The sequence below is a fragment of the Suricata suricatta genome, chromosome 17 (genome assembly GCF_006229205.1).
Source record: "Suricata suricatta isolate VVHF042 chromosome 17, meerkat_22Aug2017_6uvM2_HiC, whole genome shotgun sequence".
In the NCBI taxonomy this organism is placed as follows: domain Eukaryota; kingdom Metazoa; phylum Chordata; class Mammalia; order Carnivora; family Herpestidae; genus Suricata; species Suricata suricatta.
The window spans coordinates 54,496,349-54,523,495 of record NC_043716.1 but is presented as its reverse complement, the minus strand read 5'-3'; the positions used below and the strand labels follow the sequence as shown (position 1 = coordinate 54,523,495).

Here is a 27,147-nt window from a genome sequence, read left to right as displayed (position 1 = left end):
CATCAGCAGCGGGGCGCTGCCTCGGGCCGTGCTGGTCCAGCTCACTCAGTTGACAGGTTAGGAAACTGAGGCCCTGGCCCCCAGAGGGACTCGCTCAAGGTCCCCGCGGGGACAGGGGGCCCCAATTAAAGCTACAATTGAAGACCAAGGTCAAGATCTGAGCAGGTCTGAGGAACACCTCGGGGAAAGGACTGGAGGGTTTCCAGTTTCATTCCCGCGGTAACCGGCTTCTAACTGAGCTCTGACAGAAGTGATTTCAGTGACAACGGACCCCTGGGAGGACTTCGCCGATAGCACCGAGGTTTCCGCAGGCACGCCCTGAGAGAGGGTCCCCTCTGCGTCCCTTGCTGTGCAGACCTGGCCAATAAGGGCAGCAGGTCCTCGCGGGGCCGGAAAGGCGCAGAGCTGAACGTTTCCAAAGGCAGTTTTGTTCAGTTCACGAAAAGCTCCCGGGGTCTGGTGAGCCCAGAAGGTTCCCAGGGTGCTGTCACCTCCCTGCTCTCTGCTGCCCTGGTGTCACCCGTCTGGGCCGTGGCCCGGCCGTCTGTAAAATGAAGCCTGGACCCACCGTCCCCCCGTTCCCGCAAGCCGGGCTGGTGAAGTGAGCACCATCACAAGCCCGCAGGGGTCCCGCTCAGCACCCCCGGCCCCTGCAGCCCCGCCGGGCTCCACACCCGTCCACCCCCGCCGGTCCGTGTCACCCAGGGCACGCCTCCCGCAGGCCTCCGTGGCTGCCCCTCCTCCTGTAGTGGTCCCAGCCGCCGCACACGCGCACACACATGTACATAAATACACACGCACAGGTGCACAGGCATGCTCACGCCGGTCAGCAGCTCCCCTCCCAGGGGCCGCCCCATTGGCCCTGACCTCAGCTGATCGGATCAGCCCCCTGGAGCAGCAGACAGGAGGCTCCGGCCGGGCCACCCTTTCCTCTGGCCTCTTGGGGAACCCCCAATACACAGTGACCAGCTGGCTCTGCAGCTGTGGGGTGACATTCTGCGCCTCCCTGGAAGCCTCAGGAGCCCTAGGAGGCCCCAGACCTGCACAGCATACCAGGACCCTCGAGGGGCACGCTGTAAGCACCAGGCACTATAATGAACTAGTCATGATGTCAGACGCTGACGGTCACAGCATGCGGTGGCCGGCGGAGGGGCTGAGCAGCCTCACCCAGGACGGGGGGTCACCTAAGGGGGGTTGCCTCCCTTCTCATCGGGGTCAGCTCTTGCGCCACCCCGAGGCTCCATGCCTGCTCCGTGGGGGCCGCCAGTGAACATGGCCCCTCTGTGAGAGGCTGGACCCACAAGGAGAGCAGGGAGTGGTCCAGACCCGCCAGGCCCCTCTGTCCAAGGCCCCGCCATCTGCCTGCCCTCACCCCGTGCCCTGACGTGACATCGAGATATTTTAAACAGCGACTGTGCTGCAGAGTCTGAGCCGAGCCTGCGTCCGCGCATCCCCCTGGCCTGACGCGTCCCTTAGTGACCCCAGAAGCCGGTGGCTCCCCACCCCGTTGCGGGGCTCCTAGGTGAGTTAGGGCTCCAGTGACACCAGTGACCTTGGCGAGTGCCCCCATGCTGCCAGCGAATAGGACCAGCCGTGTCTGCCGTGCGTGGGCACACACACGCACGCGTCCACACATGTCTGCACGTCTCCCCGGGCCCGGGGCTCCACCCCGGTAATCAGCTCCTGGGAAGGCACCAACATGCTATTTCAGGCAGGAGACCACAGACGGGGGCTGGCAGCGAAAACGCAGACCACACGGAGGACAAACACACCAGCGAGCGGCCCAGACGCGGGTCCCCCCACCCTCTTCCGGGGAGCCCGGCGCCCACGGCCCCCCCCCCCCTGTCCACGCTCCCGGCGCCCCAGGACCAGAAGTGGCGCGCACGGGGAGCCGAGGGGGAGGGAGCGAGCCGGGAAGCAGAGCAGGCTTTAAATAAGAGCCAGACTTCGTGAAGCCCAGCTCTGGGAACACTACGTCCCCGACCTCAGAACCGCCGAAAGGAAAAGAGACACGTCCGCAGAGATGAGTCCGAGTGAGCCCTGGGTGCTGGCTTCCCGAAGCAGCGACCCGGCCCCGAGCGCAGGGAGGGGCGGCGGGTGGCCTACCTGTGATCCGGTCTCTCTCCATTACTACGGGTCTATTTAGCAGCAGGCGGGATCCTGGAGTCCCCCTTTCCAGAGGCTTCCTCCCCTTCTCACCCCCGACGCCCTCCCTCTCTCTGCCTCCTCCTCCTCCTCCTCCAAAAACACTCTTTGTCTGGTCTAATTTCTTCAATCTGTTGCAATCACGAATGCATCCAAATTACCACATTTCCATGTGCTGATCATATGTTCGTGCTCCAAACTGAAGTAGCATTGTCTCTTTGGCTCGGGAGGGAGAAGGGACTGAGGCAGAGAAATCCTGGAGGAGGCGGGGCGGGGGCCGGACGTGGGCGCCGAGCCTCCCGCAGCCCCGGGGTCCCGGCCGGACTCTGTGCGCTGGTGGCTCCGGAGGTGCGGCGGGCGGGCGAGCGGCTTCCGGCGGCCTCTCTCCACCCCCTCCAGCCCCTCCGCCAGGCCCGCTGCTCCTTTTTAATATCCACTTGGAGAAGCTTAACTTAGCCTCTTGGAAACCAGCTCACAGTCAAATTCCTGGCGATGTCCAAAGTCTTTCGTTTTCCTGTGCCGCGATGCTAGATGCCACAGCTTCCTTTGGTCGAAGGGCTTGAAAAGCCTAGTTCCCTGCGTGCCCGCCTTGCCTCGGCCCTGCTGCCCACCCCCGACCACGGCCTCAGGCCCCGAGGAGGCAGGGCTGCGGAACACCTGTCCCGGGAGCCCAGGGAGCCCAGCGAGGTGTCCCCTGTCCCTGTCCCGACCCACACCGCCGGCCGTCCCGCCCAGGCGAGGAGGGGGTGGCGCAAGAGACACTTCCTGGAAGGTCCCACATACTCATGAGTCAGTGCGCCCCGGCTGTCCCCAGGGAGGGAGCTCCTCAACGACTCCCCACACTCAGCCCTTCCTCCAGGCCTGGCTGAGGCTCAGCGGCTCCCTGCTCTCCTCCTAGGAGGTAGCAGGCAGGGGCCACTCACCTGGCAACCTCAGGGCCCTGCCAGCACCTGGTCCGAGTCAGGGCTGGGGGGCTGGGGCCTCCCCTCTGCCCTTTAGGCTTCTTTCCCTCGAAGACTGAAAACCGGCGGCCCCTGGCCCAGACAGACACGGGTTTAGCTTGCCTGACCCTGTCGAAAGAAGGCACGCATTGGGGCCCACGCCGGACACTCAGGCGATTTTGCTGAGAAATGCAGATTTCGCCCACATCTTGGACAAGGGGGCATGTGGCCCCACGGGCTGGATCGAAGAGCATTGCCCCCCCACAGATGAAACCGTGTTTCCACTTTGCCCTGGTCCCCGGCCCCTTCACTCATGTTCATTATTCTGAGTTTGCCCTCTGGTCCCACTCGGCCACGTGAGCTGTGTTACTATGAGGGGTCCGTGCACACAGGTGGCACGGTCAAGGTCCCAGTCCCCTCCTGCCTCCAAACACAGCTTCCGATGTAGCCGGCGCCTCTTCTTGGGGGCAGGGGACACCAAAGGGCGACCCCCTCCTCACCCCACCCCCCAAGCAGAGCCTGGAGGAAAGCTCCCCAAATGGCCTGCACGGTGATGGAAGGTGGGGTCCGACAGGCTGAATAATGGCCTCCAAAGGCATCACATCCTAATCCTTGTAAAGGGGGCCTTACGGGGTCAAGGGTGGGATCTTGAGGTCAGCCTGGCTTATCAGGGTGGGCTGTAACCACACAGGGGGAGGCAGGGAGAGATCTGCAAGACACACACGGAGAGAGGGATGTGAAGGCAGAGAGACTTGCAGACCAGGGCTTGGAGGCCGGGTGCGGCCACAAACCGAGGGGCCGCAGCCCCCAGAAGCAGGAAGGAAGAAGCCAGAGAAGGATCTGACAGCCCTGCCCACACCTTGCTCTCAGCACCCGGCTCCCGAAGCTGGAGAGAGCGCACTTCTGTGGCCGTGAGCCACCAAGTCTGTGGCCATGGGTTATGACAGCCACGGGAAACACACACACAGACGCCATAAACCCAAGAGTCAACTTCCCGGTACAGTGTCTTCGGGCCGTGATAGTTGGTCCTGGAGCGTTGTGTTCAACCAACCGCTGGCAATCCTCGGGGCAGGACAGTGGGGCTCATGGAGGCTTCAGGGGTTTATTCATTCAGTCTCTTTTCTGATCTTGAAAAAATGCTCCTTCCTGGTTTCTCTGATTATAAGCGTAATATTTGTCATCGCATAGAATTTAGAAACTACAGAAAAGATATAAAGAAGAAACCCCTTTAATACTATGTGGGACTCCTGCCCCATTCCCGCGGGGCCCAGCGGGCCCAGGAGCCCCCCACCTGCCAGCCAGGCCAGCTGGGGGAAATTCGGGGTCGGCCAGGACGCAGGCCAGCCTGGGGGCGGGGCGAGTCCATCCAGCCCGCCTCCTGCAGGGATTTCGCGGCCGTGGCTGCTGGGCACAGCTGACCCTGGGTTTGTCCCCCGGCACAGTTTGGCTCCACGTGCACTCCCCCACCACGCCTGAGAACCCAAGCCCTCTGGCCCAAGCAGGGGATAATTTGAAACCGAAAACCAGGCAGCACGGATGGGCTCCAGGGAGGCCGGTGTGAGTCATGAGTCAGCTCAGTGGCCCGGCGCAGAGGCGGGGTGAGGCCAGGCGGTGGGGGAAGCGGTCGCCAGCCCCCCGCGGCTCACCGAGCGCAGGCCTAGGCGCCAGAACTCTCCACTCCAGGCCGGGCCAGACCTGCACCCCCAAAATAAGCTCCCCACATGGCCCCATCCTCCACTGACTGGTTACATAAAACTTGACGCCTGCCTAGGAGTGTGCGGCGCATTAGCTTACTAAAGGCGGTGAGCAATCCCAGTGAGAGCGTAGGCTTGCTTTAACCCAGCACTTCCCAGACCGGATGACACCTGTCACCTGGGAGAGGCAGCCTCCCCCCACCTGCCCTTGACCCTGGCTTTGGGAAACCTCCTATAGCAGCCAGCAAGTCCCAGCCCCCCGCCACCTGGCCACTCCAGCCTGCCCACGTCCTGGGGTGGGCATCTCTGCCCACCAGTTCTCAAGACTGTGTCTCCCGTCCTCCACCCCCCCTAGACCCGTGCCTGCCCCCTGCCTCCTCCCGCCACCTTCTTTTCGATGCTACCATCACCCGTGAGGGGCGGGGTACAGAGTGAGGATGGCTTTCTCAGTAAAGACGCCGCTCAGCCCCTCTCGGGCCCATCAGCACCCACTGGGGTGGGGACACCCAGGTTATCAGCATCCCCAGGGCACCCTGAACACCCACCCACAGGCCAGGAGGATGAGCCCACGGTCCTGCTCCTGGCGCACCCTTGGAGGAGGTGGGGGGAGACGAGACGCTCAGAAAGGAAGGTCACTCTCTGAGGCCCTGGGCTCAGCCTCTCCACCCCCCTCGCCAGCGCAGACGTCTGCGCATCCTCCGTGATCAGCTCCAAGCTCCCACGGAACTCTCCCTCTGAAAGATGACTTTTCCGTTCATTTCCTGCTCATCCCCAGACTCCACAACTCAAGTCTGTTTCTCTGAGTTAAAAACAAAGAGGCCCCATCCTGACCCCTCCCGCTGACCCTCCTGCAGCCGCTGCTACTGGACCTCCCAGCAGAGTGGGCGGCCGGCCCCCGGCCTCCCCGAGCAAGACGGATTCCGGGCTGGGGCTGGCTGCATCCCTCTCCGGAACCTTCTCTTCATGTTTTATTGTGCAGCAACTTTCGGCTACTCCTACATAAATACAAGCCGGCTACCTTCTGCCCTTGGGACGGCTGCAGGGTGCACCGGTGACGATTTTGCTTTGGGAGTTCTCCCAGGACAGGGTGGAAGGGAGCCCAGACAAGGGGAGAAGCCGCCCAGACAGGGTTCACGGGCCTCACGCTCAGCCAACCACCCCAAGCTGCCCCTAAAGGGGACCCCAGTTGCCCCGTGTGGTGGCAGGGGGACCTCAGGGTACGGAGGACAGGTTCTCCAGAGAGTCTGCCCCCCAGGGCCCCGGGGTTGGAACTTCTGCCCAGAACCCCGAAAACTCCCCCGGAGAACTGGTATCTTTCACTTCCCTGCTGGGAGCCCGACGGTCTGCCTGCTCAGCACCCACCGGAAAACGCTCGCTGGGCGAACAGTGAAGCTGAAGACGGAACACGCAGACGCTCCCGGCCAGCGCTGCCCAGAACATTCTGCGATGACGTAAATGTTCCATATCTACCACGTTCAATATGGAAGCCACGTGTGCCTACTGCTGAATGGGTTTCCTCCTCCTCCTTCTCCTCCCCCTGGAGACTTCGCATTCTCCATAAATTTCTTCACCAGAAGACAAAGAGAAAAGCCACTTTTCAGCCAAGGCAAAAGAAGGCGGATACTTCTATTTTAGACTCTTTCTTTGGCCAAGTGTCCCCAGCTTCTCCTATCAAGTTTAATTCAACAGTATTTACAGCCTGCTAGCGATATGCCGTGAGAACACGGAGCCCTGTGGGTGAGAGGGGAGGACGCCGAACCCCCCCCACTCACCCCCCCACCCGCTAAAGGAGACTGAAGAGCCGGGTCAAAGTCACTGCGGAGAAGAGAACACCTTCAGAGACGGGAAGATGCAGCGTGGCATCCGATGGCCCGAGCACCCAGAGCATGGAGGGAGAAATCAAGAATGAGAGCCTGGGAAGGGGGCCGGCCAGGCTGGGAAGCCTCATGACCACCCCACTCGGGTTTAGCGTATCCTGTGGGCAGACGTCAACCAAGGTTTTTTTTAATAGTAGGAGGACCATGAGCAGGTGTCACACGGATGGAGCCTATGGCCCAGGCCTGGGCACAGAGGTGGGTCTCGGCGAATGCCAATAAATGCTGATGGGACCAGAGCCGCCTCCACACGGAGAAGGGGTGCGGATGAGGAGGGACCCCGAGGCCTGACAGGGCCCAGGCCATGAGGCAGCCTATCCAAGCGTCATTTGGGGAGAGGGTGAGTCGATGAGATCTTGATGACCTGCTGACCTGAGAATGGTGGGGGTGGGGCCAAGGTCAAGACCCACACTGAATTTCCTGCTTGAGTCCTCGGTGGAGGGTCAGGCTGAGATGTGACAGAAACAAAGGGGCAGCAGGTGTCAGCCGTGGGAAAGAACGTGCTAGTGAGGGAAGCCTCTGAGAGCCCAGGGCACTGCCGGTGGTCAGCCAGGCTCCGGCAGCGCCCCCCCCACCCCCGCCCCGCCGCCTCGGAGGTCTGCTGGCTCCCTCTGGGCCGCGAGGCCGTGATGATGGGGGTGCGGCAGCCTGCATACAGGTGTGCGTCCAAAGCGTCAGGCTGAGAGCTCACTGGGCCCAGAGCAAGGAAGGAGTGCATGAGCCTGGAGAGAAAGATGGGTGGGGGGAACTCGCCTGAGATCCCGGGAGGCACCCGCTTATGAGGCGTCCTCTGTGAGGGCAGAGACCTGGCCCTTGTGCACCCACCGCGGCCCAGCGGGAAGGCACGTGAGTTTCCTGGGGCCACAAACAAATCACCACAAACCAAGGGGCTTAAAATAACAGAACCTAATTCTCTCCGATGTCTCTTCTTCTGGAGGCCAAAGTCCAAGATCGAGGGATCAGCCAGGCCCAGCTTCCTCCGGAGGCTGTGGGGAAAACCCTTCCGGTCCCTTCCAGCCCCAGTGCCGGTGTCCCCTGGCTGTGGCCGCCTCACTCCAACTCTGCTATGTCTTCACATGGCCTCTCCCCCATGTACGTCCCCTGGGTGCCATGTCCCTTCTTGGAAGGACCCCCCCCCCCGCCACTGGCTTCAGGGCCACCCTACCGGCAGTAGAGCCTCATCCCAAGATCCCTAACCAACCAGGCCTGTAAGAGACCAGAGTCCAAGTCGGGTCCCTCTCTGAGGTTCTGGGTGAACATGAGTCCTAGGGGGACACCATCTGACCTCCCACAGAAGGAAGGAGGCCCCCAACTCAGAGATGCTTGAAGGAGGAAGAGAAGGACCCAGAACACACGTGATGGGCAGACAGAGAAGGCTCTGGGAGACCCCGGCCGGGGACAGCTGGGCCTCGGGAGATGAGGAGGCTGACCTGTGCGCTATGGGAACCGGGGCAAAGGTGGCCCAGAAGGCGAGTGATCATGGGAAAACAGACCGGAGGCCACTTGGGAGGCCTGAGTGTGGGCATCCCCAGGGCCCGGATGGTCTGCCTGGGGACACTCACGGGGGCACGGATTCACGTGAGGATGTTTCCAACGGCGTCTGTCATGGAGGAACCGTCCGTGGACCTCCAGCAGCAGGCCAGCGGGAAGGTAGATGCCTCCTCCTGCCCAATGGAGGAGCCCTCACCCGCGGTCGGTATAAAGGAGCTAAAGCCACGTGGACCCTGCGTGGACCCTGCGTGGACAAGTCTCGAGGCCATCCTGTCTCGTGGAAAAGCAAAGAGCAGCAAACAGCCACCTCCCCTTGGACACCTGATGTGATGCCGCCGATTTGCAGGATGAGACCATGAGATACCACACACGACCATGCGAGCTGCCCGCAGACACACGGCACAGACATGCCCGGTGGGGACCGGTTCTAAATCCAAACAAGTGGTCACCGCGGCAGCGATGGGCATGGGGAGGGTCACCAGGGCCTTAGACCACACCCATGACCCCTTATTGCTCATGTGGGATGGTGGGTGCACAGCTGTTCTGCCGTTTTATTCTTCACATTTATGTGTCTACAAAATCCATTTAAAATTTTTTTTTAATGTTTATTTTTGAGAAAGAGAGACAAAGTGTGCTCAGGAAGGAAGAGAGAGAGAGAGAGAGAGGGAGATACAGAATCTGAAGCCGGCTCCAGGCTCTGAGCCCATGCGGGGCTTGAACCCATGACCGTGAGATCATGACCTGAGCTGAAGTCCGCCGAGTACCTGACTGAGCCCCCCAGGCGCCCCGTACAGATTCCGTTGTATAAAACAGGAGCGGACGTGAGCTCCTCACAGCACCGACCTGGGTGAGGCTTGAGATGGAAGGCTGTGGCTCGGGCCAGAAGCGGCCGTCCCTGGCCTGGTACCCGACACAGCCTCGTGAAGAACCTGAACTCCGGGAGGACTCGGGGTCCAGGGTCCCAGACACGGGCCACCAGGCAGAGCACGGGACAAGAGGTCAACCTTCGGGGAGGGGAGGGAGGGCAGCGGCTCCCGGTGGGGATTCTCCAAGGGTCAGAGGACAGGGCGGGGGGCTCCGAGGTTGGGGGTCCAGGGGAGAACCCCGCCTGGACCGAGGTCTTAGCTGCAGGACTTAGGAGCAGGAACCAGGAAGACAAGAAAAGGGCGTCCGGGGCCAGAGCCCGCACAGGCCCCCCCAGGGAGGATTCCGTGTGTCAGCAGGCAGTCCCACGAGAAACCCAGATCACCGGCCTACAGCTCTGGGCGCTGGCAAATTATGCCTTAGGCTTCCAAGCAGAGCCGTGGTGGTGGCTGCCAAGTGCTGACGGCACAGAACTGGCCGGCCTGAGCGCAGGAAGCGAGGGCCAGAGGAGCCTGCGTCCACGCAGTGCGGGGCGCCAATCTCCCCCAGGCTTCAGGAGCCTGTCTCCAGCCCGTCACAAGACAAGGCCCCCAGACCCAGCCGAGCTGGTGGAAGGGAGGGGGACACAGAGACGCAGACCAGCTGCAAGAGGCAAGGCGCCCCAGAGAAAAGTTCCCCAGGAAGACAGAGGCGGCCGGGTGGTGCAGTGGTTAGTGGCCCGCCATGGCTTGGGGTGGGGGTGGGGGGCGGAGCTCCTGCTCAACCACGGATGTGAATCACTTGGCCGCCCCGGAGACCTCTAGCCAGGCGCCACCCTTCCCTTCCCACAACCGGCCCCGTCCTGCGCCACACAGGGCCTCAGACACAACGGTGTGGGCATCCGGCCTGCACCTCCCCGCACCGCCGGCACCGCCACCCCCCTTCCCTGCCAAGAGCTGCCCCTCGGCCACCCCCTGAGCCTGGGGGTGCCCGGCCCGCAGGCGGGTGACACCTCTGACCTCGGGGAGGTTTGCACTGGCCCCGGAAGTAGGCGAAGGAACATCTGGGTAAGGAATTCGGGGTAGCCAGCATGATGCGGCTGCCAGCTACATGCAGAAACTAGGTGGAAATTAATCCAAAATAAAGTAATTAAGGAATTCTATGCAAGGGACTGAAAGAATGAAACAAAGGTAATGTACTCTTCAGGCGGTCAACAGTCACGTGTAGCTAGTGGTCCCCATGCGGGACAGAGCAGGCACGGAACGTTCCCCCAACCCCGGGAAGGGCTGGTCTCCGAGGTGGGACGTGGGCTCTAGGGGAGGTGAGGCCCCATCTCTGGGCCCAACACCCTCTGTGAAAGGAGGCCACCAGCGTGAACACACACGGGAGGAACAGCTCAGCCACGACCATCATGAGCTTGCATCCTGGACACTGGTCACCGTTACCTATCTGCTCTGTCACGGGGGCACCTTCACTTCTGCAGGGTCAGAGGGAGCAGGTGCAGGGGACCGATTGGCTCAGAGTCAAAGCCACCCTCTCACGGGTGGCCCATTCCCCCGACACCACGGCATCTACACCCACCTCCGTTCTGCACGCATGCGCTTTCTCCCCGTGCTACCTACAGACCCCATGAGGCACAGCTCTAACAGGGCTGCGGCCAACAGGCCTGAACGTCCCTGGACCCTGGACGGCAGGGGAGGGGCCCCGCTCACCAGAGAAGCCCAGGCGGGATCCAGGGCGGGCCCACAGCCAAACACGCCACTTACCTGGGCCGGTGGGGTCGCCGAGCTTCCGGAGCCGGTTGCTGGAGGTCCGTGTGACTCCTAAAGACAGGGGCAGAAGGCAAAGGTCACACGCGGCCTCTGCGGGGCGCTTAACACTGGGCCTCTGCGCCTGTGACAGGCTCCAGAGCCAGAAACCAGAGGCCCTCGCCCTCCCCAGCGACATGGAGGCCCAGCGGCCGCGGGGCCAACCTCTTTGCACACATTTCCCCCAACTCCTACTGCTCTGTTTTGCAGCCAAGTTTCAGCAGCGTTGGGTAACTTGTCTGAGGCCACACAGCTACCAAGAGCTGAGCCCAAAACAAACCTGAGTCCGTCAAACTCTAAAATCTGGGTTTGGGGGCACCTGGGTGGCTCAGTCGATTAAGTGTCTGGCTTCGGCTCAGGTCATGATCTGACGGTTCGTGGGTTTGAGCCCCGCGTCGGGCTCTGTGCTGACAGCTAGCTCAGAGCCTGGAGTCTGCTTCCGATTCTGTGTCTCCCTCTCTCTCTGACCCTCCCCTGCTCTCGCTGTCTCTCTCTGTCTCTCAAAAATAAATAAAAAACATTTTTTAAAAAATTAAATCTGGGCTTGGCCAGGTGTTTGGTACTGTCCTGTCTGCAGGGGGGTGAGGCGTGCTGGGTCCCGGTCAGGCACCTGCCGCCCCCTGGGGTGACGCACGGCGACCTGTGTTGTGAACTGAGGTCTCCCTGCGCCAGGGTCCCTGACGCAGCCCTCCCCACCCCCCACTCTGGGGCTGGGCGGAGCTGGGCTGGGTTTGGGGGCGTGGAGGCTGAGCTGTCCTCTCCCACAGCCCCCAGCAGGGAGCCAGAACAGAGCCCCAGATTAACAGGGCCTCGTGCCGCACGCGCTCCGTCCCGGCACGCACCCCCTTGGGCCAGCGCGTGCTCCTTGGAGAGGCTTACGGCCGGCAAGTCCCGACGCGAGGAGATTTGCTGAGGCGCTAAGCCGAGCAAGGCCGGGGCTGCCAGGAAGGGCACCCGCGGAGTGCCAGGGGGCGTGCTACTGCTGCCCGGCCACGGCGCTAGGGACGCATGCTGCCTGGGCAACCGGCCACCCTCCGGAGGGCTGCAGGGACACCCCAAGTGGCCAGCTGGGGCCCTCCCCGCAGACAGCAAGATGAGTGGGAGAGGGACCCAGGGTTAACCCAGAATCCTGCCCGCACCCTCCACGTGGGGTCAGAGGGGCCCCTCCTGGCCGGCAGTCCTCCGGAGAGGCCCTTACAACGCTCATCCGCTCATCCAGTCCACAAACCCAGCCCTAAACTGAACAACAGGCAGTGGAGGCGGCCAGCATTGCTCCCGAAGGTCCCGGAGGCCCACAGGGCGGCCCACAGACCTGGCTTCGTGTCCAGCTCCCGGGACGCACATGCTCTGCACCTGTCAGAAACTGAGTTCAGGACAACAACAGAACGGGCGCAGTCCCTCCTTCAGGGTCACTGCCGCTAAGCCCGGGCCTCCTTCGGGGGCTGGGGGGGACCCCAAGACGTGCCCCAAGTGTTGAGCCCCCACACCAGGAGACAGCACTGAGAGATGCCTGGGGCCTCCGGGAGGCAGGCGCGACCACGCTGACCCTGGGAGCAGGCGGGGATGGGGGCAGGGGGTGCTACGGGGTACTGAGCACATTGCTCACAGAGGTTCTGTGACAGCCACGGGCTTATGTCCACCCCCCCCCCATTCACCCTGCGTCCCGGGTGCCACCACGGCCATCTCAGACGCGGGAAGCGAGACCTGGAAGCCCCCAGCGCCGAGCTCTCCCTCAGAGCCCCGCCCCGGCCACGGCGGCCACCTGACGGTTGACTGTATGTGTCCACATGACTGTATCCCCAGGTGCCCAGATATTTGGCCAGACATGATTTCTGGGCGTTTCTGGGTGAGGGTAGTGCCTGGCCCAGTGGACTGAGTGCGGCAGGCCGTCCCCTCACACGGCGGACGTGGGTGGGCCAAGGACGGGATGAGGGAGGTGCTCCGGGCACACAGCGGCTCCCGGGCTCCCGGGATCGGGCTGAACCACTTCCTGGGACATCCAGTTGCTGGGATTCCTCAGCCCCCATCATCACAGGAGCCCGTTCCCCGCTGACGTGTGACCTCATGCCCTCATGCATCCTCGGTGCCCGGCCACCCTGATGAAATGTCTGCTCACCACCGAGCGGTGGAAACCGTCCCTCCTCCACGGCCCCCTGCAGGCCAGCCCTGTCCCCAAGGGGAGGCTGGAACCGGCCTCAGGCCCTCGGGGACAGGAAGGTCCTGCATTGGGCTTCCAGAACTGATGGCCCCCTTACGACCAGAAGAAGGTGGTGGCTCTGGCGGGCTGCCCAGAGCTGGGCGGGGCTGGAGGGGACAGGCCCTGCCCCCAAGGCTGCTGGGGCGTGAGTGTGGGCATCCCCAGCCTCCGACAGCCACTGACCACGACGGCAGAGAGCTCTCTCCACACACCTGAGTGGGCGCCGCGCTGCATGTGACCACACAACACACACACACGCACACACACAACACACACACGCACACACACCACTCAGAGGTCCTGCCGCGGGCTGAGTGGCACCAGGCAGCTACAGCTGTGCCTGTAAATCCAGTGAGTCCCCAAAATGGAAACAGTACGGTGTGAGGAACAGAGAAGGAATGGACCCAACATTCCTGTGGACTGACTCACTTCCGGCTGTGACTCCCCCCGGGGCCTGCTGGCCGCCCACCCTTGCCCCTGCCCCGGCTTCCAGGCCAAGGCACACGGGAAGAGGGTCCATTTGGGCTCCATGCGCCCCCCCCCCCAGCCCACCACCAGGGCGTCTGGTCCTCGCCTCGCGCCCCGTCCTGGGCTCGCGCCTCCCGGAGCCGGGCTGGGGCTGGCGCCGCCCTGAGGGGGAGCCAGCATCTGTGTCGGATTTCTTGGGTGGAGTTTTTGTTTTATTTATGCTGTTTATTTTTCCAATTTCCCAAAACACGCGGCTGGTGCCAGGCAGCCCCTGGCACCGAGAAGACGCCGGGCACGCCGGGCACCGAGCCGGGGAGGGGGCGGGCCTGGGGTTCCCGCCTGCCCTCCCTCCGACGGACGGGCTCGCCACTGGGGATCCTCCCTCGGCCAAGAGCTACTGAACCCAGCTCCCTGGACCTCATTCCTCAGGCCCGCGTCAGAGTCCGGCAAAGAAGGAGCGGAAAGGCGGCCTCCAAGACATCTAAGGGCTCCGTGGTTCCAGTTGAGGATTGAGTTATTTTTATGCAATTTTAAAATGAAACACACTCAGGGGGAGAGGAGGCGATTGGAGCTCGGTCTGGAGCCCTCCCGGACCGAGCTGTTTTGAGTTTCCAGAGGCCAAGGACAGCCGGCCGCCAAGCAAACAGGGCTCCCATCCAGGGTGGGCCAGGTGCCGCCGGCGCCCCCGGGAAAACGACCCCCCCTCCCCCACTCCGTTCCAGCCTCAGCTCCCCCGGCCGCGATGTGGGGACCAGGATGAAACGAGGTCACACGCCGTGGCGCTCAGCACAGTGCCCAGCAGGAAGGAAGCACCCGTAGATGATGTGGTTATTACCACCGGCTCATCAGTCGTAATAACTTTGAAATTATTATCATTCACCTGCCAGGAACGCCAGCCCGGACCCAGGGATCTGTAATTAGGGGCTAAGAACGCTTGGCGGCCCTGAGCTGACGCACTGGAAGCAACTAGAAGTTGTACCCAAGGCCCCTGGCGTGTTACAGCCAGGCCGCTGCTATGTCCCCCAGACCCCAAGAAACAGTCCTTCTAGGATCTCTGACTCCCGGTTCAGGAAAGCCCCAAGCCCTCCCTGTCTGCAAGTTAGGGGAAGGTGGGCAATTTCCGAGATCCAGAGAAAAGTCAGGCTTTGGGGAGCTCAGAATCCGGGTGCTTGCTCTCCTCAAACCCAGCCGCCTGGGGGACTCCGAGGCCAGGCCAAAGGCCGTTTCGTACCCGGTCACAAACTACAAGCCAGTGACCAACACCAGGAGAGTGTAACAGGCCCCCAACTCGCTTCAGATGAGACAAAAGTCAGCAGAGGGAGGAAAGCAGGACTCACCCCTGGCCAGTGGCTCAAACGGAATGAAAACGCAGCATTCCCAAGCAGGAAAGAAGATGCCAGAAGAGGGGTGGGGGCTTCTGGGTCCTCCAGGGGAAGACGAGGATCCCATGCAGGCCTGGGGCAGCCGGAAGGGTCCGAGAGGCATTTTCTCGGTTGGGGCAGCGCTTAGGGTGGGGGCCGCCTCCAGGCAGCAAAAATGGGTGCAGGCGCACGGCCCGGCGCCCCTCTCGGCCCGTGGCCGCCCTCCCCAGGGGCCGCCCCGGCCAGCAAGGCAGCCACGCAGACGGGTGAGCCCGGGTGCCTGTCTCATGGGCTGTCCTGTGCCTGGAGCTCAGGAAATTACAAGGTTGAAACGGTGAAGCAGGCACTGGGGACTCTAACTAGACTCGCGAGCGAATGGATTATTATTAGTTATTATTTTAATGACTGCAACCCCACACTTAATCCAGAGCCACCGTCTCCGCCCAGGACCTGGCCCTGAGGCCTGCTGGGGTCACCCATGGCCTAGCACCCTGACCCTGGGGAAGGGTGACACCCCCCACGCCCCACTCACCCCCCACACCCACATGAAGCCCGTTCTGCTCTGTGCCAACAACGAAAAAGGTCAGGACAGTACCTTCCTCCATCAAAAAGTCACCGTTTTCTCAAAAGGGAGCTTTGCGGGAAGAGATGCTGTGAAAACTCAAGTATCCATTTTCAATAAAGAAAAGAATCAATTTTCAAGGTGTGTCTTCAAACTCACAAGCGACTCTCGGGAAAGGACAGGGCGGTCCCAGCGACCTTGGCCCTCCCGATCACCCCCTCCCCCTCAAGCCCAGGGGGCGGGGGGTCCCAGGACACACAGTCTGTACCCCGCTTTCCCGCGGCTCAAGTGCTCACAGAAGCTGTAAAGGGCTTCACGCAAGTCAAGGTTGCAGGTTGGAGGAAAGAGTCAAATTCCAGACTTATCTTTAGAGGAACCTGAGATAAGGAGATAAGCCCCCTCCCTCCTCTGCCCTCCGCCCTTGGCCTTGGCTGCCAGGAGGCGTGCAGGGGCAGGCACCCGAGGGAGGTGCGGACGCCCTCCTGGTGACGCCGCGACCTTCTCCCCACCAAGGCCGGCGGCTGGGGCTGTTTTAGCAAAACCTCAACCTATTTATTCACGAGGGGAGCAATCCTTTTGCCTTCGGAAACATGCTCCTGCGAGGGACAAAATACTCCGGAAGGTTCTGTTTCCAGCAAAGGGGTCCTACCCCTTCTCTGACGCCGGGCCCCACCTGCCAGCCCCGCTTGAGCGCTGGTGGTGCTCCCCGCCTGGGGTCCGCCAGCCGAGGGGCCGCTGGTACGGGCGCGAGGCCCTCGGCCGCTGTTGGTTAGGCTCAGGCTTGAAGCCCGGCTGCAGGGCCGGAAGCGAAGGCCCCAGGCAGCGCCACGTGGTGGGCAAGGGCTCCGCGCGTGCGGCAAGGACGCAGGGCGCGCGTCCGCCTCCGGGTCTGGCCGCATCTTCGGGCGAGCGTTCCATCAGCCTCGGTTTCTTGCAGACGCAGACTCGTGAAAAGTGACTGAGCCCCTGCTCTGCACCAGGCGCTGTTCCAGGAGTGGGGGTCACAGCAGTGAGGGTCCCGGCCTCTCCTGGGGGCACTCCAGGCCCAGTGGGGGGCCACGTGGGTATCTGGCTCACACCTCCGGGAAGGTGCCAGCAGCCGATGGGCCAGGCAGCAGGCAGAGCCGTCGCCAGATGGCCACGTCTGTCATCGGTGCTGATCCAAGACTCACAGAGCCCGTCCCTCACCAGCTGGGCATCTGGGCTCTGGGTCCCACCCACGGCCCTGTGAAATCGGAAGTTCAAGGGCGCCTGGGTGGCCCAGTCTGTTAAGCGTCCAACTTCAGCTCAGCTCATGATGTCACGGTTAGTGGGTTGGAGCCCCGAGTCGGGCTCTGTGCTGACAGCTCCGAGCCTAGAGCCTGCTTTGGATTCCGTGTCTCCCTCTCTCTCTGCCCCTCCCCTACTCATATGCTCTGTCTCTCCCTCTCAAAAACAAACATTAAAAAACAATTTTAAGTCTGAAGTTCAGATAAGCAATAGACAATCAAGCATCATCCCTTGCCCACAGGAAGAGGTCTCTGGCCCCTGGTCTGCCAACCCGTGGGGGGTTTGGGAGGGGACCGGAAGGTGGGAGCGAGGGAGAAACTGGGCACCTCTTTCCCGTTCTCTCTGCCGGGGAAGGTCACGTCTGATCTCTGCTGAAAGCTGCAGCTCCAGTCAGTCAGGCCCCCGTCTGTCCCCACCATCAGGGGGGCTCTGGACTGGTGACAGGACCTCCTCCCTCTGACCCGGTGATCTGGCAGGAAGGCAATGGGGGGGGGGGGTAGGGAGGGTGGTTCCTTGATGATTTGCAAGTCGTCTCCACAAAGCCAAGAAACCTGAGCCCAAGGACGCTTGGCCAACTTGCATCCCCTTCAAGGCACTGAGAAGGGCCCTGACAACGTAGCAACAGGGTCAAACATTTTTGTAAACTTTGTGAGCCAGAAAATATCCTAAATCCAGTTAAAATCACTGTCTGTGTCCACTCTGAGTTCCTGCCCACACATTCTCCTGTGCAAGGTGCCACCAAAGGGGGTGCTGCCTTCTGGGGTTCCCGCCAAGGCGAGGTTGGACGGAAGGCTCTGTAGTTTGGACCCGGCTGGGTTGCATTACACAGCTCACACTTAGTTCTGCGTCTGCCTCGGGGGTGGCTCGTGGAGGGGGACGTCCAGACACGTCCCTTCAATCCCATTCCCGTGTGCCGTGCACGCTCGGAAGGGGTAAGACGTGGTGAGCATGTCCCGAGGGCGTGCCAGAAAACATGGGCGATGGGGGAGAAGCAAGATGTGGGGGGACAGAGCCAGAAGCTCCTGGACGGAAAACCACTCCAACACCAGACACAGAGTCGTAAGCAGAGAATTCAATTCTGTTCCACATTGAATCAAAACAAAAAGTATCGCTGGTCAGAAATAAATATACAGTTATCAATGCCCTGTACTTTATTTTTAATGTTTATTTTTATTTTTGAGAGAGAGAGAGAGAAAGCACGCAAGCCGGGGCGGCGGGGGGGGGGGGGGGGGGGGGGGGGGGGGGGGGGGGGGGGGGGGGGGGGGGGGGGGGGGGGGGGGGATGGATGGCAGACGGAAGCTAGCATGCTTAACCGACGGAGCCACCCAGGCGTCCCTTCCTTCTGTTGTTCTGGCTGCACACGTAGATCTCTTCTTCTTTTTTAATTTTGTTAAATGTTTTTTATTTATTTTTGAGAGACAGAGAGAGACAGTGCGAGCAGTGGGGGTCATAGAGAGAGGGAGACAGAATCTGAAGCAGGCTCCAGGCTCTGAGCTGTCAGCACAGAGCCCGACACGGGGCTCGAACCCACGAACCATCAGATCATGCCCTGAGCTGAAGCCGGAAGCTAGATGCTTAACCGACTGAGCCACCCAGGCGCCCCTCAGATCTCTTCTTTACGTGATGACTTACTTGGTAATATCATTTACTCACGAGAGAATAGAAAGTTGATTCATCTTCCTGGCTAATCAAAGTTTATTTATTTTTTTTTTTACTTTCAGGGGTTGGGATGCATTAAAAAGTGTGGCTTCACACAGAGTTTGTGGTACTGCCACGATTTTTTCCCTACAAACACACGAATCCTGATAGATTCTGTTTTTAAGATAATTTCTATTTTTAAGAAAGACAGAGAAAAGTAGGGGGCATTATGGGGCGCCTGGGTGGCTCAGTCAGTTGAGCACCCCACTTTGGCTCAGGTCATGATCTCACGGTTTGTGAATTCGAGCCCCACGTCAGGCTCCCTGCTCTCAGCGCAGAGCCTGGAGCCTGCTTCGGATTCTGTGTCTCCCTCTCTCTCTGCCCCTCCCCTGATCACACTCTCTCTGTCTCTCAAAAATAAATAAAACATAAAAATTTAAAGAAAAACAACAGTAGGGAAAAAAAACCATTTCTTTGGAGATAGTACGAGCCGTTGATTGCCAAAAGCATTCTTATGTTTCTGGATTTTCTCGTGCTTATGGGATACACCGGCTGTTTAAAATTTAAAGTTCGGGGACACCGGGCTGGCTCAGTTGGTGGAGCAGGCAACTCTTGATCTCCAGGTTGTAGGTTTGGGCCCCACATTGGGTGTAGAGATGACTTAAAAACTCAAATCTTTTTGGGGGCACCTGGCCGGCTCCATCGGGGAAGCATCTGACTCTTGGTTTTGGCTCAAGTCACGATCTTGCGGTTCATGAGTCCAAGCCCCGCACGGGGCTCGCTGCTGTGAGCTCAGAGCCTGCATCGGATCCCCTGTCCCCCTCCTCCCCTTCTACCCCTCCCCTGCTCACAGTCCCTTCCTCAAAAATACACATTTCAAAGAAAATAAAAATAAAAAACTAAAGTCTTCCTTAAAAATAAAACTTGTGCCGTGTTGTTATTTTCTTCCTCATTCTAAACAAGGGACCACGTCCATACTTTTCAAGAGTGGCGTCCACCCCTGGCCGCCTGGCTCTGCCCCCGGCTGCTCCTGTCCGGCACCCGTGTGGCCAGTTCCCCCCACTGAAGCCCCTGGGCTCTGAGCAATTCGTTTCCTGGTTGCACACGCACCACGCACAAACTGCACACATCACGTGAGAGAGATGAGCAGACTAGCCAGGGGCCCACGGACCCAGGGGAAAATCGAGGGCAACGCAGAGAAGGGTTAGCACTCAGAACCTGCTGACCACGGCAGGAAGGCGCAGCAGGAAGGTGCCCTGGGACACGGGTGACAGCTCTGTCGGCCTCCAGGCCCCGTGGTTTAATGGGCCCCCGAGTCACCCAAGAAGCACACGCGTTTCATCCAAGCCTTGGATGGCGGCCACAGTATAATCGGAGGACACGCCACAGAGAGAGGTGGGGTCAGGAGTACAGAGCCCCGGGGAGGACTGGCTAGCGGAGTCGGCACCCAAGGAGGCCTGGCAGGTAGGCGGCGCTGCTGACTAGCCTGGAGCCTGGGGTTCTAGAAGTTGCTGGAGTGACCAGGCAGCAGGAGGAATGTCCGTCAGGAGAGGTGACGGTCACCTGGGCGACTGGCCCCAAGACTCAGGCATTCGGGCTGGCCCAAGGAAGCTGGGGGACACCTCCTAGGGTCCAGATGCACCTGCTCGTAGGGGCCCAAGGAGGGAGGAGGAGAAGGGAGGCGCCCCTTGCATCATGTGCCAGTGAGACAGGAGTCTAGCCCTGTGGGCAAGCGGGCTAATCTTTTATTGATCTTTAATTTAAAAAATCCTTTATCCTCACATGGCAGGTAAGGGGACACCCTAGTCTCTACCTCTTCTTCCAGGGACACCAATCCCACCAGCGGAGCCCCCCTCCCACCAAGACCACCTAAACCGAGTTACCTCCCGAAGGCCCCGCTTCCAAATACCGACCCCTGGGGCCTGGGGCTCGGACCTGGGGACTTGGGGTCAAGGTTTCAAACCAGCCCACCCTCAAAGCTGACCGATACATGGAGAAATGCACATCCTGTTCGTCCAATCTCCTTACAAAATGCGGCGGTAGGAACACTTGTCTGCACTTGGAGGCAAGCCCAGGAGCGATGAAAAAGGGCGTCACCGTGCACCGTGTTTTAGGAAGCGAATTACCTGGAGCCATTTCCAGAAAGCAGCAGCCCGTGTCCAGCAGCCAGAGGCCCGCCTGCCCCACCGTGTCCGGCTCCGCCCGAGTCCTGGGCCCACACCGTCCCGGAAGAGGCCTCTAGTAGGAGGACGGCTGTGTCAACCTCAGGGGACAGGCTCTCTGAGAGCTGAAGCCACAGTTCTGGAATCCACGCATGACGTCTGACTTCAAGCGGGAGAAGCAGGATTAACATGGCTCCTCCAGGGAACGCGAACCTCCGGGAAAACATGTTTATACCTTTGATAATCAAAGGTGTGTGGCCGAGGGCCCACGAAAGGCAATGTTATGACCAACGACACTGAGGAATCTGTCCTTCCAATTTCCTGGTCACACTGACAATAGGTTAGGAGCCAAACGAACAACGGGGTGGGGGAGGGGGTGCAAAAGAGAAAGAATCGATGCACAGTGTTTATTTTCAGAAAGCTTTCCTTTAAGAGAACCCCCCCCCGCTCTAAAATACACAAAGGCCTGGCAGTAAAGTCAAGTCCCAGCCCCCAGGAAGGCGCGGCCAGAACCACTCCATCGCCAGGGCCTCGGGCATCGGGGCCCCGATGCCAACATGGACCAGAGATCCAGCACCTCCCTGCCCCTGCCCCACGGCGCCGCCGCTGTGCGCACTGGGACATTGTGACCTCCCCATGCTGTCTACACCTGGGCACCGCTGTGCAACAAAAGTCTCGGTTTTGTTAATGACGTTTGCAAACGAACCCCCCAAATCCATCCGAGTGGATGAGGCGGGCTCTTCACAGGCTGATCAGGAAGACAGCAGGCTCTGGATTTAACCCACTTCCAAGGGCTCGGGTTTCGGGAGCTTTATTCTCCCGCTGGGATCTGATCCCCGGTGGGAACAGGAGGTCCACCGGGAAGGCTGCGGAAGCCCCAGGATGCAGGTCAGATTGAGCCGCGGGCCAAGCCCGGGGCCGCCTGCCAGCTCGCCTCTGCCCAGCCCTTCCTGGTACCCCACCTCCAACCCGGGCAGGCAGCCGCTGCCGCCCGCCTCTCACCGCTGCCCCGACATGCCTGGCCCGGCGGGGACGTGGGGCCCTGGCACAGCCCTCAGGGACTTCCAGCGTGGCCAGCCCCGGTCCCCTTAACCGCCCAGGACGAGCCAGGCCTCTCCAGGCAGGAGCCAGAAGGGGGGCAGTGGACAAGCCCCCCATGGCCCTGTCTCGGCCCCACCCTGAAGCCCCAGGCCAGGGAGGACACTAGACTCTCTCCAGGGGGCATCAGCGAGCAAGACCGAAGTCTTTCCGGCCCTCCTCGCCCCACCCACCACTCAGAGGGGCCCACGGATGCGGGTCCAGGTGGCCATTCAGGATCCGTGTTCCCCAGGACAACAGGCCGCTCCGGGAGGCGCGAGCCAGCATCGCCGGGAGCCGTCAACGGCGGCGTGGGCTCCTGCCAGAGCGGGCGGGCGGCCTGGGCTCCGGGGGCCACCCTGTGACCCGGATCGTCTTACTCTCCCCGCCCTGGAGGCCCGCAGGACGCCAGCAATCACGATTCAGAGAACCAGGTCAGATTAGGCCGGGAACAAAGCCCAGCTCTGACAGAGGTCCACGGGCCGGTGACGGCAAGACGCCTGGGAGCCGCCACCCCCTTCACGGGGCCGCACTGGACCTGGGCCCCGGGGCGGGGACAGGGAGATAAGGCAGAGAGAAACTGGGCTGGGAGCAGAGTGCCACACTCAACCTTGGGGACCCAAGGCCAGGCCACCCTGCCCAAGCCGCCATGAGGGCCGCCAGAGAGCAGGAAGGGCGCCGGCAGACACTTCTGGAACGAGTGACTGAACCCACCGGGATGGCCAGATCAGGCCAGGAACCTCAGGGGGGGACAGGCACCTCCCCAGCGGAGCCAAGGTCGCGCCGGGACACCGGGTCCCTCAGGACAGTGGGTGCCGTGGCCTCGTGGGCTCTGTGTGGTCTCTGTGTGGTCTCGTGTGCTGTGGCCAGGGGGCTGCACTGCCGCTCACCCCCACTGATGTCCCCCCAAAGCCCCGGCCACACCGAGAGCCGGCCATCCCGAGATAACAGCACCAACAGAGAGGCCAGGAGCCCAGCCCTTGGCCTCCCTCCTCCTCACAGAGGCTCACACCCCCGGGGCCTGCGGCCTCTCTCTCCAGCCCAACCCCCACAAGGCCACCGCCCGTCCGGGCCGCTCCTCGCCCCCGCTGGGCCCACACGACTGTGTGCTGAACCTTCCTTATCGGGCACATCTTAGGCAAACTGCACGGCCCGGCAATGCTGCCTGTGGACAAACAGCAGAGCGGAAACAAGGTCCCGCCCCCAGGCCCCATCCACACGGGCGGCCTGGGGTGGGCAGGAGGGCTGCCCAAGGAGTTGGGTGGGGGGTGGGGAGCACCTTCCTCCTGCTCTTGGGCCCCTGAGGCTCCAGGTGGGACCTCCTCTGCAGACACCCCCTTGGCCCCCATTCCCACCTGGCCCTGGGCTCTAGGCGTCTGCTCCTGAGAGTCGATCTCACGTCCCCTCTGCACCTGTCCTGGCTTGAACTGGTTACTTGGGGGGGGAGGGGCGGTGGGTGACCTCAAAGTCAGGCCCATCACACTGGACTCTCAGAGCCCCTCTGGGCTGGCCGGGGGATGCTGGTGGGCAGGGGTCTGTGAGCTGGGGGGCGCCAGGAGGGCAGGCGGGCAGGCCACCCATGCCTGAGCATGCCTCCCCACCCCTGCAGGAGCCCAAGGGGAGGGACGGCCCCAGGTCTCGGGCTCAGTCCACTCACTCATGTTTGGGGGGCTTCAGGGGTCCCCAAGTTCTGTGGTCCTGGGCACCAGCCCGACTAACTGCACGAGGTAGCTCTCTCTCTCTGCCCACATCCCCACATGAGCCAAACACATAGGCCTGGTCCCCAGGAGACAAGGGACAGCAAGGACAGGGCAGGGGGAAGGGGCCAGGACCAAGAAGAGCAAGAACCTTGCCTTAGCTCCCTGCCCGTGCTCCCCCGGCCACCCGGCCACCCGGGGTTAGCTCGCTGGGGAAGTGTTCTGGGCGCTTCCCCTCCCTTCCCCTAAGTCAGCTCCGAGGGCACTGGGTGTGGGGGAGGTCAGCCGTGGCCGTGAGCTCACCAAGGCCATTCCCCTGGGGCCCAGCCTCTACCTGGGCGTCTGGAGAAGCCACTACAAAGCAGAGCTTTGTGACTTCTGGTAGGCCAGGTACCCCTCTGGGAACCTCCTGAAAGCCACAAAGCATCTCCGAGTAATTCCCAGGGCGCACACAGACCAATCCCCACCCCCTGGCCCCCCGTTTCTGTGGCTCCGGGGCCTCGGGGAAATGCCCGTGCCACTGAGGATTCCCAGGGGAGCCAGGGAAGCTGAAGGGCAAGGCCTGTGCGACCAGTGTGCAGCGAGGAGCCCCAGACCAGAGAACCCGGGGGGCTGGGGCGGCGGCCGGCTCCAGCGCCGAGGGGCCGCGGGGAAGCCGGGGCCTTACTCCTGGGCCTGTGCAGCGGTGCCGGGAGGACAGGGCAGCTCCTGGGCTTCCCGGCAAAGGCAGGACCACACAGCCTTCCCATCCCTCCTACTGCTGGTGAGGACAATGAAGACAAGGGCGCCTGGGGGGCTCGGACGGTTAAGCGTCTGGCTCAGGTCTTGATCTCACGGTTCCTGAGTTCAAGTTCAGGTTCTGAGCGACAGTGCAGAGCCTACCCAGGATTCTCTCTCTCCCCCTCTCTTTTCTCCTCCCCTCTCCTTCTCTCTCTCAAAATCAATAAACTTTAAAAGAAGACTTTAAAATATATATAAAAGAATGAAGATGACGGTAGCCACCAGGGTACAGAGCAGGCATTTCTAGGCCTTTCTATGCACGAGCTCTGCAATCTTCACAACAAATCAGCATCAACCCGTTTAATAAATGAACCAAGCGAGATGGAGCGCCTTGGCCCACAGCGACAAGATGCCAGCCTCGGATTTAATTCCAGGAGCCAGCGATGACCCGCCGGGCCACGGGGGCCTGCCGGCAGACATGAGTCCTGCCCCGCTGTGACCTCAGGTGAGGGGGCCCAGGAAAAGCCTAGAGCACACGGGAGCTGCTGTCGGGAAGCCCCCTCTGGCCTGTGCGGTGCTCTCCACCTGGAAAGACCCTTTTCATTCTCCTGTCCACTCACAGCTTCTCACTTCTCAAGGGCTCCCGCTCCAACCTCCCGTCAGGCCCGCGGTCCCTGCTTCCAGGACATTCGGTGGCATCTGGAGCCCGTGCGGTGCAGGGAGGGAGGCTGTCATTCACCGGCTTCTTGCCCCTCCAGGGAGAATGCAAGCAACAGCCACGGTCTTTCCATCACCTTTGTGCCCTTGTGGCCCTGACTCTGCATGCCCAACACAGTGTGTTTTCAGCGAATGCGTCCAGACCCAAGACACTTGGGATCCCCGCCCCCCGAACCTATCTTAAAAATTTCCCCCTTTGCAGGGGTGCCTGGCTGGCTCAGCTGGCTCAGACCATGGTCTTGCAGTCTGTGGGTTCAAGCCCCGTGTCGGGCTCTGTGCTTTCAGAGCAGAGCCTGCTTGGAATCGTCTGGCTCTGTCTCCCTCCGTCTTTCTCCCACTTGTGCACGCACCTGCTCGCTCCCTCGCTCTCTCAAAAATAAACATTAAAAATATTTCCCCTTTTCAGACACTCACAAGCTCTAAAGCAGCTCGACAGAGGACACGGTTATCATCAGTCCTTTTATTCCCGAGCCCATAAACTGGTCCAAACACAATGATCCCACTCAATCCAGGAAAAAAATAAAAGCCTTCTTCATTGTCCTTGGATTTTCAATACTGGGGGGTTTGAGGCTCTCCTCAATTTCATGGCACTGATGGTACGTAGGGAGCGGTCTGACTTCCGCAAAGTGTCCCTGCGGATCGGGGGCACCAGGAGAACGCGAGCGTGTTCAGAACGGAGCCAAGAGGCCACCCCGCCCCCGGGCCAGTCCCCTCCCGTCCAATCCCGCACCGCTACAAGAGTGACCCGGCCCGCCCTGGACCGCTGCCAGCAGGGGAAGAGACTGGACGTGGTCCAAGCCCTCGAGCGCCCATCCTCCAGGGCCCCACCCCGTCAGGTAAACACAGAGCCCCGGGGGCGACAACAGCCCGGTCGTCCTCACCCCATAAACTCGACTTCCACCTACAGCACAGAGCTTTAGCTGCGTTTTTTTTTTTTTTTCAATCTTCCTGGGCGGCAGGGGAAGGCGGGGGAAGGAGGAGGGGAGGGGAGGGGAGGGGGAGGAGAGGTTAAGCCTGCTTCGGGGACCCTCTGACATCCATGAAGGACAGTCTCAAAGTCTCCCCCCCCCCCAGGGAACAAGCCAAGGATCTATGACCTGGAAGGACCCCGATCACACCCACCGTCCGGACCCACCGGCAGGAGGTGACGTGTAAGGAGCCAAGGGAGAACGCAAGCAGAGGTCCCCCGGCCGCCCGGGCTAGGGATCCCAGGGAGCGGGCCGCACACAGCAGCAGTGCCCACAACCATCTCAAGTATTTGGAGCATGCTGGGGAGGAAGGGAGGCCAGGAGCCAAGCCCCAGCCTGGGCCACCTTGAAGCCCCCCGCCCCCCACCATTACATCAACGCACCCACGCTCCCAAGATAGAGCCGGGTTAGGGCCGCGCTGTTTGCAACAAGGGGGTGAGAGTTGAAATTCTAAGCCGCTGACCCAGGAGGGTGTTTTAAAGGAAGTTCTGAGTAACCCTCGGAGAGACAAGTTATTATTACTCATTTCGGTTCCTGTATGTGGAAAGTGGGAGACTGGGAAATGACCCAAGGGCAGGGGGTGGCCCAAATGGCCTCTTGGGTTCCCATGGAGTCCCATGACCCTGGCTTCTTATCAGTAAAAATCTATTCAGAGGTCCCTGGCAGAAAACTTTGTGTCCAAATAGAATAAGGGAGGACCAGAGCTAGCAAGGTGAGCAGGAGAGTAGATTCACTTAACTCAGGACTTGAGGATCCTGCCTGGACCCTTTAGGGGTGACGGGGGACCCACAAAGACAAAAAAGAAAGAAAAGTTAAAGGACAGAGATCTGGTTTACCCTCATCTCCCCTTCAGTGCTTGTGGCCTCAGTTTCCCCATCTGTGAAATGGAACTTCAGAGTGATGAGAGCCAGTGAGGCCTGCTCCAGCCGAGTGAGGGCAGGCCCGCTGGTGGAGTCAGGACCGAGGCCAGCACGCGGAGGGCGCTGTGAGAGCCACCGGATGGACCCGCTTGGCAAATGTTCATGTGCCTCAGCTGGGTATAGACAGTCCTCCTGAAGAAAGGATGCTGACCACCGGCCTTGGAGGGGCTGAACCCCAAGAAAACCTTGACCCCCTCTCCCACTCCGCGCACACAGGGACCCAAAACTCCCCAGCGGCGCGCCCGCAAGGTCGGAGAGGATGCAAGGGGCAAGGAGGGCGAGCAGGAAGTGCGGCCAAACCCAGGGCAGCGGCCCCCGCGGCGGCCCCTCCAGACACCTGAGCGAGCGGTGACTCACGGCGGCCCGGAACCCTGGGCCAGGTGGGGAGCGGGGCCCGCCGGGCAGGGTGTCAGAGGGCTCCGGTGCCAGGACCCCCGACCCGACCCAGCACCGGGGGTCCCCTCGGAGCAAAGAGGAGCGCCAAGTCCGTCGAGGGGCTCAACGCCCGGAGGCCCCTCGACCCCCGGCCGGGCGCGCACTCCCCACGCGCCACAGCCCGCGCCTGAGTCCCGCGGTGGCCGGGCCTGCAGGACCC

At 61.4% G+C, this 27,147-nt stretch overlaps 1 protein-coding gene across 2 annotated transcripts in view; it reads right to left on the bottom strand.

Moving 5' to 3' along the window:
- The window catches only part of SEPTIN9 (septin 9), a 136,371-nt gene extending 115,881 nt beyond the window's left edge, over window positions 1-20,490 (bottom strand). Inside the window, exons 1-2 of one of the 2 annotated variants that reach the window (XM_029927744.1) lie at window positions 20,418-20,490; window positions 10,755-10,811 (exon numbers count right to left, since the gene is read on the bottom strand). In XM_029927744.1, coding sequence (XP_029783604.1) covers window positions 10,755-10,811; window positions 20,418-20,427 — 67 coding nt within the window. In that variant the 5' untranslated portion in view covers window positions 20,428-20,490. Of the gene's footprint in view, window positions 1-2,106; window positions 2,867-10,754; window positions 10,812-20,417 lie in introns of those variants that run through there. The other variant, XM_029927745.1, reaches the window with a different exon arrangement.
- Between the last annotated feature and the right edge of the window lie 6,657 nt (window positions 20,491-27,147).